At 52.0% G+C, this 15,731-nt stretch overlaps 1 protein-coding gene across 1 annotated transcript in view; it reads left to right on the forward strand.

Moving 5' to 3' along the window:
• Window positions 1-1,148: 1,148 nt before the first annotated feature.
• The window catches only part of LOC147105404 (ankyrin repeat- and BTB/POZ domain-containing protein 3-like), a 58,046-nt gene continuing 43,463 nt past the window's right edge, over window positions 1,149-15,731 (forward strand). Inside the window, exon 1 of the mRNA XM_086011704.1 lies at window positions 1,149-2,244. Coding sequence (XP_085867830.1) covers window positions 1,410-2,244 — 835 coding nt within the window. The 5' untranslated portion in view covers window positions 1,149-1,409. The remainder of the gene's footprint in view (window positions 2,245-15,731) is intronic.

Here is a 15,731-nt window from a genome sequence, read left to right on the forward strand (position 1 = left end):
CTCTCTCCATCCCCGGGGCTCACTCTCTCTATATCCCCGGGGCTCACTCTCTCTCTCTATCCCCGGGGCTCACTCTCTCTCCATCCCCGGGGCTCACTCTCTCTCTCTCTCTCTCTATCCCCGGGGCTCACTCTCTCTATATCCCCGGGGCTCACTCTCTCTCTCCATCCCCGGGGCTCACACTCTCTCCATCCCCGGGGCTCACACTCTCTCCATCCCCGGGGCTCACTCCCTCTCCATCCCCGGGGCTCACACTCTGTCCATCCCCGGGGCTCACTCTCTCTCCATCCCCGGGGCTCACTCTCTCTCCATCCTCGGGGCTCACTCTCTCTCTCTCTCTATCCCCGGGGCTCACTCTCTCTCTATCCCCGGGGCTCACTCTCTCTCTCTATCCCCGGGGCTCACTCTCTCTATATCCCCGGGGCTCACTCTCTCTCTCTATCCCCGGGGCTCACTCTCTCTCCATCCCCGGGGCTCACTCTCTCTCTCTCTCTATCCCCGGGGCTCACTCTCTCTATATCCCCGGGGCTCACTCTCTCTCTCTATCCCCGGGGCTCACTCTCTCTCCATCCCCGGGGCTCACTCTCTCTCTCTCTCTATCCCCGGGGCTCACTCTCTCTCTATCCCCGGGGCTCACTCTCTCTCTCTATCCCCGGGGCTCACTCTCTCTATATCCCCGGGGCTCACTCTCTCTATATCCCCGGGGCTCACTCTCTCTCTCTATCCCCGGGGCTCACTCTCTCTCCATCCCCGGGGCTCACTCTCTCTCTCTCTCTATCCCCGGGGCTCACTCTCTCTCTATCCCCGGGGCTCACTCTCTCTCTCTATCCCCGGGGCTCACTCTCTCTATATCCCCGGGGCTCACTCTCTCTATATCCCCGGGGCTCACTCTCTCTCTCTATCCCCGGGGCTCACTCTCTCTCTCTATCCCCGGGGCTCACTCTCTCTCTCTATCCCCGGGGCTCACTCTCTCTATATCCCCGGGGCTCACTCTCTCTCTCTATCCCCGGGGCTCACTCTCTCTATATCCCCGGGGCTCACTCTCTCTCTCTATCCCCGGGGCTCACTCTCTCTCTATATATCCCCGGGGCTCATTCTCTTTCTAGCCTTTCTTTAGCTGTGAGCCGGTTGGATGGTTTCTCTTTGCTCTGTGCTGGGCTCCTGTCGGGACGGGGAGGTGTGTTCCCTGGAGAGGGGCGGGGACGAGGAGCTGCCTGGTTGATTCAGCGGCTGGTTCGCTCAGTCATTTGCCAGTGGAGGGTGCGACAGGAAGCAGAGTGTCAGTCTAATCAAACACCAGTCCCAGGACCCGAGCTGCTCTGGGACAGACAGTTCGCCGCTAAGACTAGTGCAAACCCCCCCTGGACTCGGCGCCGTGTTGGGAACAGACCGGTGGCTGTTTCTCGGCCATGTCTGGACTTTATAAACCGACAGACAGCAACTTTGAGAACTTGACTTTGGATTCTGGTTACGGAGGAGCCGCCAACTCGTGCAGATGGTCCAGTTTGTCGCTGTCTGCTCTGGGAGGGACCTGGCGCTCGTTGCGCGGGTCCGCGGGCAGGAGATACCTGGAGAGTTGTGACACACTGGACACTGGCCTGGCCGAGGGCTCCGAGGCTCTGGACTACGGTCCCAAACTGCCCCATTTGGAGGATGTCCCGTGGACTGAGGAAGAGGTTGAAGAGGTCCTGAGGAGATGCCAGCCTGGGGGTTTGAGCCAGCTCGCTGCCGCTGGGCTGGCTCAGAAGCTGTCCCTGTACCTGAGCAGAGCGCTGGTCCGCATCGCCAGAGAGGCGCAGAGGCTGAGCCTGATGAGCGCCAAGTGCAGCAGGCACGAAATCCAAAGCGCCGCCAAGCTGGTGCTGTCCTGGTCCTTGTCCGAGACTTGCCTGGCGGCTGCGGTGAAGGCTCTGTCCGTCTACAACATGAGCTCCGGTGACCAGCTCAACAGCAGCAAGAGCGCCCAGTGCAACATGCTGTTCTCGGTCGGTCGCTTCTTTCGGTGGATGGTGGACAGCCGGCTGGCCAATCGCATCCACCAGCACGCAGCCATCTACCTGGCAGCCTGCCTGCAGAACCTCTTGGAGGAGGTCCACCTGAGGCTGCGGGACAGCCTACAATCCCGAGGGAAGGAGCCGCCTGAGGCCATGGACAAGGCCCTGGAGCAAATGATCAGCAACGACGCAGATCTCTGGGGCCTGTTCCAGCCTCATGAGTATCTGATCTGCGGGAAAAACGCTTACGGTAAGTTGGGTGTGAAAGAAAGAACTTACATTTATATAGGGCCTTTCATCTCAGGACGTCCCGAAGTGTTAAATGAAGTACTTTTGGAAGTGTAGTTACTGTTGTAATGTAAGAAATGCGGCAGCCAATTTATGCACAGCAAGCTCCCACAAACAGCAATGTGATAATGACCAGATTATCTGTTTCTGGTGATGTTGGTGGAGGGGTTATAATTGGCCAGGACACCGGAGAACTCGCTGCACTCCCTCAGTTGGACACTGGCGTGTCAACCTAGATTAGTGGCTCAAATCTCTGGAGCGGGACATGCATGGCAATCTTCTGACCCAGAAGCGAGAGTGCTATCCACTGAGCCAAAGCTAACACCATAAAACTTTTGGGGATATCTTGTGGTCTGTCTCCTTCTACAAATCTTTTGGATTTAGCTTAATTTGTAAGTCTTCAAAATTTAGCAGGAATCCTCAGCAACATTAGTTGATGAAGATGCTTATCCAGCCTTATTATCCAAGGACGTTAGAAATAGCATTTTAAAAAATTTGTTCACGGGATGTGGGCGTCATTGGCAATGCCAGCATTTATTGCCCATCCCTAGTTGCCCTTGAGAAGGTGGTGGTGAGCCACCTTCTTGAACCGCTGCAGTCCATGTGGTGAAGGTGCTCCCACAGCGTTGCTAGGGAGGGAGTTCCAGGATTTTGACCCAGCGACGATGAAGGATCAGTGATATATTTCCAAGTCAGGATGGTGTGTGACTTGGAGGGGAACTTGGAGGTGATGGTGTTCCCCTGCGCCTGCTGCCCTTGTCCTTCTAGGTGGAAGAGGTCGCGAGTTTGGGAGGTGCTGCCGAAGAAGCCTTGTGGATGGTACACACTGCAACTGTGGTGCGCCGGTGGTGGAGGGAGTGAATGTTTAAGGTGGTGGATGGGATGCCAATTAAGTTGCTTTGCCCTGGATGGTGTTGAGCTTCGTGAGTGTTGTTGGAGCTGCACTCATCCAGGCAATTCCATCACACCCTGGACTTGTGTCTGCTGTGGCTCAGTGGGTTGCATACTCGCCTCTGAGTCAGAAGGTTGTGGGTTCAAGTCCCACTCCAGGGACTTGAACACATAAATCGAGGCTGACACTCCAATGCAATGCTGAGGGAGCGCTGCACTATCGGAGGTGCCGTTTTTCGGATGAGACGTTAAACCGAGGCCCCGTCTGCTCTCTCGGGTGGACGTACAAGATCCTATGACACTATTTCGAAGAAGAGCAGGGGGGTTCTCCCCGGTGTCCTGGCCAATATTTATTCCTCAATCAACTTAACAAAAACAGATGATCTGGTCGTTCTCAGAATGGTGTTTGGGGGAGTTTGCTGTGTAAATTAACTGCTGTATTTCCCACATTACAACATATGCTCCAAAAGTACTTCGTTGGCTGTAAAGCGCTTTGAGATGCCCGGTGGTCGTGAAAGGCTAGTTAAATGCAAGTCTTTCTTTATTTCTTGTGCCTTTGTAGATGGCGGAAAGGCTTTGAGAAGACAGGTGGTGAGTCACTTGCCGCAGAATACCCAGCCTCTGACCTGCTCCTGTAGCCACGCTGTTTAAGTGGTTGGTCCAGTTAAGTTTGCTGGTTTAGCTTTACCTCGAGTCCTGGGTACAATATTACGAGACAGGCAGTAGAGAGGGTGCAACCTAGGGCAGCTGAACTGCTGGCTAGGATTAGCGACCCTTGTTTTCAGGAGAGGTGGTAGAAGCTGGGAATATTTATATGGAAAAAGAAGATTCGGAGCTTATCTTACAGAAGGATTCAGAGTCCTAGAGTATAAATGCCAACGGTTGGAAACTTCCTCAGACCTGATCCTGCTCTGCTGCCGTTTAGGCGCGTAAAATGGGGTTTCCACCGCACATCTGGATTTAAATCCAGACCCAGTGGAGGTAGGCTAGTTTACACTTTTATTTCAGATTTCTGATTTTATTTTGGATTTTCAGCATCCACAGTATTTTGCTTCAGGATATTTTCTAAATCACTGGACTTGTCTGTGCCTGTTAACCAAACTTAACTCAATAGCACATTTCTGCCCCTCTGGTTTTCCCACTTTAATTACTGGCACTCCTTATAGGAGAACCTAGTTAACTTGTTTGGGAGAAGGGAGTGTTACAGATCGGAAATACTTCAAATGAAACGAAATTCAGTTCCATGCAGTTTTCTAGTTTGTTTTGTAATATTGATCATTTCACACTGACATTCCTCTACACTGCAAAGTGTTTTTTCAAAGAATGATTTCACTCTCCCTCCACTTGCTCTCCTTTTCTGGTGATACATCTCACTTACTGGGGAGTACAGTGGGCCCACTCGCCTTCTGCTCCTCCACAGTGCTGCTTTCCAGCCCCAGCTTGAGCCACTGATGATCCAGAGTCCCACTGAGTCACGTGGTTCGGGAGAGCATCTGGCCTGCGCTCCGCGTCTGCTCACAGCTAAGATCAGCAGTTCAGGGAAAACCAAACATTTCTATGTTTGGTGAATTGCACTTTAAGTATATCTTGCAGGTACTCCTGGTGAAATGTCAACTAGGTGTTAGGTGTGCCTCAGTGGGTAGTAACCTCTCCTCAGAGTCAGAAGGTTGTGGGTTCAAGTCCCACTCCAGAGACCTGAGAACATTATCTAGGCAGACACTCCAGTGCAGTACTGAGGGAGCGCTGCACTGTCGGAGGGGCAGTACTGAGGGAGCGCTGCACTGTCGGAGGGGCAGTACTGAGGGAGTGCTGCACTGTCGGAGGGGCAGTACTGAGGGAGTGCTGCACTGTCGGAGGGGCAGTGCTGAGGGAGCGCTGCACTGTCGGAGGGGCTGTACTGAGGGAGCGCTGCACTGTCGGAGGGGCAGTACTGAGAGAGCGCTGCACTGTCGGAGGGGCAGTACTGAGGGAGCGCTGCACTGTCGGAGGGGCAGTACTGAGGGAGCGCTGCACTGTCGGGGCAGTACTGAGGGAGTGCTGCCCTGTCGGAGGGGCAGTACTGAGGGAGTGCTGCACTGTCGGAGGGGCAGTACTGAGGGAGTGCTGCACTGTCGGAGGGGCAGTACTGAGGGAGTGCTGCACTGTCGGAGGGGCAGTACTGAGGGAGCGCTGCACTGTCGGAGGGGCAGTACTGAGGGAGCGCTGCACTGTCGGAGGGGCTGTACTGAGGGAGCGCTGCACTGTCGGAGGGGCAGTACTGAGGGAGTGCTGCACTGTCGGAGGGGCAGTCCTGAGGGAGCGCTGCACTGTCGGGGGGGCAGTACTGAGGGAGCGCTGCAATGTCGGAGGGGCAGTACTGAGGGAGTGCTGCACTGTCGGAGGGGCAGTCCTGAGGGAGCGCTGCACTGTCGGGGGGGCAGTACTGAGGGAGCGCTGCAATGTCGGAGGGGCAGTACTGAGGGAGTGCTGCACTGTCGGAGGGGCAGTACTGAGGCCGTGTCTGCAGTCTCGGGTGGTTGTAAAAGATCCCACGGCAGTATTTCGAAGAACAGCAGGAGAGTTTGTCCTGGACAATACTTTCCCCTGAATCAAACATCACTAAACAGATTAACCGGTCATTTATCTCATTGCTGGTTGTGGCAGATTGCTGTGCGCTATATTTTCTTTTAATGCTATCAATTTTTGTCCGAATTTATGTAGGGACCTTCACGTTCTTGGGACGTCCTAAAGCTTTTCACATCCAGTGAGTTACTTTTGAAGTGATTAGCAACCACTGTTGTTATACAGGCAAACGCAGCAGCCAATTTACGCACAGCAAGATCCCACAAAAGGCAATTGAACAGTTAGTTTGTATCCGTGGTGTTGGTTGATGGATAAATATTGGCCAGAACATATTTGTTAAAGTTTCAGTGAGAAACTAGTGTAACGAGATTATAATTAGAGGAAGGCTTTTTTTTATCTTGTTAAATAAATGTATGTATTAATTTATAGATTCCAATGACAATTATTTATTTGCGAAGAAAATGAAATAATATTTCTCATACTGAAGGTGCAATATAGCTCGTAAATCTAATTCTTTCATTGTCCTTTTCATTCTACTCCAGAGCCAAAGCAAGGCAGTGAGATTAGTTTAAGGTTAGTCCAGAAGGAAGTCGGTATAGATATGATGGGCTGAACGGCCTCCACTTATGCTGTAAACTATGGTTCTTCAAATCGTGCTACAGCACCTGAACGGGGCCTCAGTTCAACGTCTCGCCTGAAATACATAACCTCCGACAGTGTCAGCCTGAATTATGTGTTCATTATATTCATTATGTGTTCAGGACTTGAAGTGTGTGCAGTTTCAATAACCAAGTATTCAGTTTATGGTACAAGGTATATTTTGAAACTGCAAGAGCAGTGTTGAATGTAACCTTGCTCCGATGTAGCTGAGCTAGCAAGCTTTAGGCAAGCTACTTTCAGACAGCGTAGGCCTTTTATATTGTTTAGAGGACTGCAGAAATGTACATGGCAGTAACTAACTGCAAACGAGGGGGTATAGCTACATGATTAAATGTAAGAGATTTAGAACAGAGCTCAGGAGAAACTTCTTTGCACCGAGTTCTGAGGCTGTGGAATTGACTTCCAGGGTTTGTGGTTGAGGCAGAAACTGTTGACATTCAAGGTTAGATTGGAGAGATATCTGAAGGGAAACTGGAGGAACAGAAGTGGGACCAGGGTGGGTAAATGTGATTCGGACTATTTGCTCGTGTGGAGGGTAAACATCGACACGGACTGGTTGGGCCGAATGGCCTGTTTCGGTGGTGCAACTTTTACGTATTTCTATGTAAAGCCATTTGCTTCTAAGTGGAGTAATTTGTACATTACAGACACCCCTGTCCCTTGTGGATTGCGTGCTGAACCTTATTTGTGACGCTTTTTACATAAATAACTCTCACCAAACAGTTCTGCCGTGCGCGGGCTTCCTGTCTGGCTTCAGTGTGGTGCAGTCAGTAATGTGCTGTCATGGGGCATTAAGTCCACCTTGGTCCACCTTTTTCCTCACCCGGCTTTCTGTGGTGTTGACGCTTTCATTGTCCCTGCGGAAATACCGCAAATATTATGGGAAATACAAAACCTCCTCTCCCCGATTGGAACAGTGTAGCAGACAGCAAAGATCTGAGAAATACAGCATTAATATTGAATTGGATGTTTTTCCCACGAACAGTTTCTCTGATTGTTCCCCATTTGCCCTCTTGTACTGTTTATCCTGCTCCAGGTTAGTTAGAGTGTCCGATTCATGTTAAAGGGGCCTGTTTAATAGGAGCAGGAGGAGGCTATTTGCCCTTTGAATGGTGCAACAGGCTCGGTCAGATCAGGGCTGACCTGTAGCTGAACTCCATTTACCTGCCTTTGCTCCATATCCCTCGATACCCTTGCCCAACTAAAATCTATCCACCTCAGAGTTTAACATTTCAATTGTCCCAGCAGTCACAGCCTTTTGGAGTGGGGGGGGGGGGGGGAAGAGAGAGTTCCAGATTTCCACTACCCTTTGTGTGAAGAAGTGCTTCCTGATTTCACCCCTGAACGGCCGAGCTCTAATTTTAAGGTTAGGTCCCCTTGCTCTGGATTCCCCGGTTTCTCTATCTGCTCCATTGAATCCGTTTATCATTTTAAACCTCGATCAGATCAACAACAAAAATTTGCATTTATATAGCGCCTTTATCAAAGTAATGTCCCAAGCAACGTTCCCCCTAAGGTGCACGGCCGCTCCGCGCCGGCCGCTCACCAGCCGCTGGAAGAGATACTGTGCCTGCGCGGCCAGGCAGCAAGTTTAAAGGGGAAAGAACAATTAGAGGGAGCGTTGGTCCCAAGCAATGTCCCGTTAAGCTGAGTGTTAGCAGAAAAAACCTGACACCAAGCCACATAATCAGATATTGAGATCACACATCAGCCTTCTAAGGGGAACACAAACCAAGTCTATGCAACCTGTCTGTATAAGTTAACCCATTAAATCCTGGTATAATTCTGATGAATCTTCGCCGTGCCAGCTCCAAGACTAATACGTCGTTGCCGAGGTGCGGCATTTGAGGAGCGAGGTAACTTATCCCGAAAAGCTGAGACTGAAAGGAGGGTGGGGGAAGGGTGTGTATTTTCTCAGTTGTGATTAATCGTGTTTTGATCAGCAAGATTAAAGGCCTGAAGTCTGCGTTAGAACTTGTTTGGCAAACCTTTTATCATTATATCTAAATTGCGTGGGAACGCACTAGCTAAGAGTGACATAATTGTGGTAAACAAATTGTTTCTTTCCCCTGCCTGCAATGAAAAAGATTTTTAATGACAATGCACCTTTTAAGAAAATATTTCTCGGGTGAAACATTCCCGACTCACGTGTAATGGCTGTCAGCAGTGAAGGGGTTAAGTATCCTGGGAACGATTGTGGCTAATGTTGGAATAGCTCAGCTTCCTGCTCCCAATCCGACCTGTAATGTGCCTTGTAATCCCCGAATTAGTGTCACCCATTGATCAGTTAAACTCTGACGTCGGTTAATCGTAAACTCAGAGAGAGAGCACACAGGCAGCTGGGAAATAAAACTGTTCACACCCAAGCTTTCAACATAGCTGCAAAGATCAAAGAATTACAATTAATCGCTAACAGAACAAAATACTGCTAAACCACAGCATAAACTTCAACTACTGGTGGGTGCTGTACATGACAGCGTGACTGTGACACCAGGCCTGACTGTACAGGGCACAGTGTGACTGTGACACCAGCCTGACTGTACAGGGCACAGTGTGACTGTGACACCAGCCTGACTGTACAGGGCACAGTGTGACTGTGACACCAGGCTGACTGTACAGGGCACAGTGTGACCGTGACACCAGCCTGACTGTACAGGGCACAGTGTGACCGTGACACCAGGCCTGACTCTACAGGGCACAGTGACCGTGACACCAGCCTGACTGTACAGGGCACAGTGTGACCGTGACACCAGCCTGACTCTACAGGGCACAGTGTGACCGTGACACCAGGCCTGACTACAGGGCACAGTGACCGTGACACCAGCCTGACTGTACAGGGCACAGTGTGACCGTGACACCAGCCTGACTGTACAGGGCACAGTGTGACCGTGACACCAGCCTGACTGTACAGGGCACAGTGTGACCGTGACACCAGCCTGACTGTACAGGGCACAGTGTGACCGTGACACCAGGCCTGACTGTACAGGGCACAGTGTGACTGTGACACCAGGCCTGACTGTACAGGGCACAGTTTGACTGTGACACCAGGCCTGACTGTACAGGGCACAGTGTGACTGTGACACCAGGCCTGACTATACAGGGCACAGTGTGACTGTGACATCAGGCCTGACTATACAGGGCACAGTGTGACTGTGACACCAGGCCTGACTGTACAGGGCACAGTGTGACTGTGACACCAGGCCTGACTATACAGGGCACAGTGTGACCGTGACACCAGGCCTGACTGTACAGGGCACAGTGTGACCGCGACACCAGCCTGACTGTACAGGGCACAGTGTGACCGTGACACCAGGCCTGACTGTACAGGGCACAGTGACCGTGACACCAGGCCTGACTGTACAGGGCACAGTGTGACTGTGACACCAGGCCTGACTATACAGGGCACAGTGTGACTGTGACATCAGGCCTGACTATACAGGGCACAGTGTGACTGTGACACCAGGCCTGACTGTACAGGGCACAGTGTGACTGTGACACCAGGCCTGACTATACAGGGCACAGTGTGACCGTGACACCAGCCTGACTGTACAGGGCACAGTGTGACCGTGACACCAGCCTGACTATACAGGGCACAGTGTGACCGTGACACCAGGCCTGACTGTACAGGGCACAGTGACCGTGACACCAGCCTGACGGTACAGGGCACAGTGTGACCGTGACACCAGCCTGACTGTACAGGGCACAGTGTGACCGTGACACCAGCCTGACTGTACAGGGCACAGTTTGACCGTGACACCAGGCCTGACTGTACAGGGCGCAGTGTGACTGTGACACCAGGCCTGACTGTACAGGGCACAGTGTGACTGTGACGCCAGGCCTGACTGTACAGGGCACAGTTTGACCGTGACACCAGGCCTGACTGTACAGGGCACAGTGTGACCGTGACACCAGGCCTGACTGTACAGAGCACAGTGTGACCGTGACACCAGCCTGACTGTACAGGGCGCAGTGTGACTGTGACACCAGCCTGACTGTACAGGGCGCAGTGTGACTGTGACACCAGGCCTGACTGTACAGGGCACAGTGTAACCGTGACACCAGGCCTGACTGTACAGGGCGCAGTGTGACTGTGACACCAGCCTGACTGTACAGGGCACAGTTTGACCGTGACACCAGGCCTGACTGTACAGGGCACAGTGTGACCGTGACACCAGGCCTGACTGTACAGAGCACAGTGTAACCGTGACACCAGGCCTGACTGTACAGGGCGCAGTGTGACTGTGACACCAGCCTGACTGTACAGGGCACAGTGTAACCGTGACACCAGGCCTGACTGTACAGGGCACAGTGTGACTGTGACACCAGCCTGCCTGTACAGAGCACAGTGTGACTGTGACACCAGCCTGCCTGTACAGGGCACAGTGTAACCGTGACACCAGGCCTGACTGTACAGGGCACAGTGTGACCGTGACACCAGGCCTGACTGTACAGGGCACAGTGTGACTGTGACACTCGGCTCAGGCTTTATGATAACTGGATTGGGCCTGGCTGTGATGGCCTCTGTGGAAGAATAGCCAATGGTATGATATTGAGGTGGCAGAAGTCTGCTGGTGTCAGCAGAATATTTCCCAGTGTGTATGATACCATGTCAAATATTTGTCTATATGGCAGTTTACCGGCAAAGATTGTACTTTCAGTTGAAAACTGCTCATCTTGGAGGATAATGCTGTTTAAAGCCCAGACGCTGCACCGGTGACTGTTCCGAGCAGCCTAGACTTGCAGCCACTTGCATTACAAGTGATTCTTCAACACCAAATAGTTTAGCAGCTCTTTGGCAAGAGGGACAAGCTGCTCCTTGTGGCTGAGGAACCAGGACTGACTCCGATGGCTTCGGCCTATGTATCGCTAACCCTCACTGCTCTTCTAGGACAGCTCTGAGTTCAATGTTCTACACGGAAGTGAGGCCTGTAAGTCTGACCCATCTGCATCTTCCCCAGGAGTCGCAGTCCAGGAGCTGCATTCACGGAGTAATGTCAGTAATCAGCAGAGGCTCTGCAGTTAATGCTTCAAAGAGGCGGAATGGGAGAGTGCAGGCAGTCGCTGCACGTTTTATTGAATACGTGGAGTACAGTTGTGAGGCCTCGGGTGGTCAGTGGACCCTCGCACACAGCCAGAGCCCCCACCATTTTCTAATAACTGATCGCCGTGTGCTAGGCCTTGCCAGACCATCAGGGCCTCACCAAAGGTGTTACAAGGGTTTTGGGAACAGGGCGGGTTAATGTGATTGGGTAAATGTGTTTCACATGTTAAAAGGGTTTGATGGGGTAGATCGAGTGAAACTATTTCCTCTGGTAGGGGGGTCCAGAACCAGGGGGCAGAACCTTTGAATTCGAGCCAGGCTGTGGCTGAGTGAAATCAGGAAGCACTTCACACAAAGGATAGTGGAAACCTGGAACACTCTCCCCCAGAAAGCGTTGGATGCTGGGGTCAATTGAAAATTTGAAGGCTGAGAGCGATAGATTTTGTTCGTTAAGGGTATCAAGAGACATGGAACTAAGGCAGGTAAATGGAGTTAAGATACAGATCAGATGTGATTTGATTGAATGGCAGAACAGGCTCGAGGGGCTGAATGGCTGACTGCTGTCCCTATGTTACTAGCGCTATTTGGTCATGTGCAAGGGCAAACACCGACACGGGCTGGTTGGGCCGAATGGCCTGGTTTTGTGTTGTGACTTCTGTGTATAGTGTCACCGACCATTGTTTGGTTGCCCTGACTACACCGCAATAGCTGTGGCGCACAACACTGAGGGGATGTGAAAATACAGAGGCGGGTCAGCAACAGCTTTCGACCAGCCAGTTTCCAGTGGTTCTCCTTCGCTGGATTCACGAGTGTCAGCCGTGGCTCAGTGGGCAGCACACTCGCCTCTGAGTCAGCAGGTTGGGGGTTCAAGTCCCACTCCAGGGACTTGAACACATAAATCTAGGCTGACGCTCCAGTGCAGTGCTGAGGGAGTGCTGCACTGTCAGAGGTGCCGCCTTTCGGATGAGACATTAACCCGAGGCCCTGTCTGCTCCCTCAGGTGGATGTAAAAAATCCCATGGCCACTATTTTGAAGAAGAGTAGGAGAGTTATCCCCGGTGTCCTGGCCAATATTTATCCCTCCATCAACATCCCTAAAAAACCAGATTATTTGGTCATTATCACATTGCTGTTTGTGGGAGCTTGCTGTGCACAAATTGGCTGCTGTGTTTCCCACATTACAACAGTGACTAAACTTCAAAAAGTACTTCATTGGCTGTAAAGTGCTTTGAGACATCCGGTGGTCGTGAAAGGCGCTATAGAAATGCAAGTCTTTCTTTTATGTTTACGCTTGCCTGGAATGCACCTGTACTTTCCACAGTGTACACACGAAGCACAAACATCGAGGGCGTCTGGCTATCCACATTTTACATCAGGACATAGTCTCCACCACAGAGAGGTAGAAATAGGGCGGGGGGACTGTGATATGCTCGAACATATTAACATCGAGAGGGAGGAGGTATTGGCGGTTTTAGCTGGCCTAAAAATGGATAAATCCCCAGGCCCGGATGAAATGTATCCCAGGCTGCTGTGTGAGGCAAAGGAGGAGATTGCGGGGGCTCTAACACATATATTCAGGACCTCTCTGGCCACAGGGGATGTGCCAGAGGACTGGAGAACCGCTAATGTAGTACCATTATTCAAGAAGGGTAGTAGGGAAAAACCGGGGAACTACAGGCCAGTGAGCCTAACATCAGTGGTAGGAAAATTATTGGAAAAAATCCTGAGGGACAAAATTTGTCTCCACTTGGAGAGGCAAGGATTAATCAGGGATAGTCAACATGGCTTTGTCAAGGGAAGATCATGTCTGACTAATTTGATTGAATTTTTTGAGGGGGTGACTAGGTGTGTGGATGAGGGTAACGCAGTGGATGTGGTATACATGGATTTCAGTAAGGCCTTCGATAAAGTCCCGCACAGGAGACTGGTCAAGAAGGTAAGAGCCCATGGAATCCAGGGTGCCTTGGCACATTGGATACAAAACTGGCTTAGTGGCAGAAGGCAGAGGGTGATGGTCGAAGGTTGTTTTTGTGACTGGAAGCCTGTGGCCAGTGGGGTACCACAGGGATCGGTGCTGGGTCCCTTGCTGTTTGTGGTCTACATTAATGACTTGGATATGAATGTAAAGGGTATGATCAGTAAGTTCGCGGATGATACAAAAATTGGTAGGGTGGTAAATAGCGAGGAGGGTAGCCTCAGTCTGCAGGACGATATAGATGGGTTGGTCAGATGGGCGGAACAGTGGCAAATGGAATTTAACCCGGAAAAGTGCGAGGTGATGCACTTTGGGGGGACTAACAAGGCAAAGGAATACACAATGAATGGAAGGACCCTAGGCAAGACGGAGGGTCAGAGGGATCTGGGTGTGCAAGTACACAGATCCCTGAAGGCGGCGGAACAGGTGGATAAGGTGGTAAAAAAGGCATATGGGATACTTGCCTTCATTAGCCGAGGCATTGAATATAAGAGCAAGGAGGTTATGATGGAGCTGTATAAAACACTGGTTAGGCCACAGCTGGAATACTGTGTGCAGTTCTGGTCGCCACACTACAGGAAGGATGTGATCGCGTTAGAGAGGGTGCAGAGTGATGCGCTATCAATTACTCATAAAAGACTGAGAGTTAAGAGAGTAACTAAAGGCTTTTATTAACAAAAGAATGAAGGTCTGCCTCGAGTGGTCGACCGGTCCAGAATACAAAGGGGCTGGGGAGCAGTCACCTTTATACTAGGACTTGTGGGAGGAGTCAGCCGAGGTATGTCCAGGCATGTACACAGTGGAATACAAACAGTGGTTTACCACATTCACCCCTTGTTTAAAATTGAGTCCGGCGGGGTGAAGTGTATTAAAAGTTAGTGTATTGGAGTCTCTCCGGAGGTCTTGTCTGCCGCTGTGATCGGCGTGGCGACGGCAGGGGTAGTGGAGCTTCCGGCGTCGAGTCCCGCGTAGGCTGTGGCACAGGCGTGTCGTCCTCGTAGGTGTCGAGCGGGTCGCTGGGCCCAGGCCTGCCGTCTGCTGGGGCTGGATATCAGATCGTGGGGGGGGGGGTGGTAGTGAGTAGTAGGTTACTGCGGCCCCCGAGGGTGCAAGGTCTCTTATGGAGACTGTGTCCTCCCGCCCGTCCGGGTATGCAATGTAAGCATACTGGGGGTTGGCGTGGAGGAGGTCGACCCTCTCGACCAGGGGGTCCGTTTTATGGGTCCTCACGTGCCTTCTCAGTAGGACCGGCCCTGGGGACGTCAGCCATGGCGGTAGCGATGTCCCCGATGTGGACTTCCTTGGGAAGACAAACATTTTCTCATGAGGGGTGGCGTTAGTGGCAGTGCAGAGCAGTGACCGAATAGAGTGGAGCGCATCGGGGAGCACATCCTGCCAGCGGGAGGTTGGAAGGCCCCTAGACTTTAAGGCTAGCAGGGCGGCCTTCCAAACTGTTGCATTTTCTCTTTCCACCTGTCCGTTCCCCCGGGGGTTGTAACTGGTGGTCCTGCTTGTGGCAATACCCCTAGTTAGCAGATACTGACGGAGTTCGTCGCTCATAAACGATGAGCCCCGGTCGCTATGGATATAGCTGGGGAAACCGAACAGGGTGAAGAGGTCGTTCAGACATTTAATGACCGTGGCACTGGTCATGTCCGGGCAGGGGATGGCAAACGGGAGTACTCATCAATAATATTGAGGAAGTACACATTGCGGTCGGAGGAGGGGAGAGGCCCTTTAAAATCAACGCTCAGGCGCTCGAAGGGGCGAGTGGCTTTTATCAGGTGGGCCCTGTCTGGTCTATAAAAGTGCGGTTTGCACTCGGCGCAGACTTGGCAGTTCCTGGTCATGGTCCTGACCTCCTCAATAGAGTAAGGCAGGTTGCGGGCCTTGATGAAGTGGAAGAACCTGGTGACCCCCCGGGTGGCAGAGGTCATTGTGGAGGGCCCGCAGTCTATCGATCTGCGCGCTGGCGCAGGTGCCACGCGATAGCGCATCCGGGGGTTCATTGAGCTTCCCGGGCCGGTACAAGATCTCGTAATTGTAGGTGGAAAGTTCGATTCTCCACCTCAAGATCTGGTCATTTTTGATTTTGCCCCTCTGCTTGTTGTTAAACATGAAAGCAACTGAACGTTGGTCAGTGAGCAGGGTAAATCGTTTTCCGGCCAGGTAGTGCCTCCAATGACGCACAGCCTCCACAATCGCCTGGGCCTCCTTCTCAACAGCGGAGTGTCTGGTCTCCGGGCCTTGGAGGGTTCGTGAAAAGAAGGCCATGGGTCTCCCCGCCTGATTGAGGGTAGCGGCCAGGGCAAAGTCGGAC

The sequence above is a fragment of the Somniosus microcephalus genome, chromosome 18 (assembly GCF_052327205.1).
Source record: "Somniosus microcephalus isolate GS21.2 chromosome 18, FLI_Smic_1.0, whole genome shotgun sequence".
Classification (NCBI taxonomy): domain Eukaryota; kingdom Metazoa; phylum Chordata; class Chondrichthyes; order Squaliformes; family Somniosidae; genus Somniosus; species Somniosus microcephalus.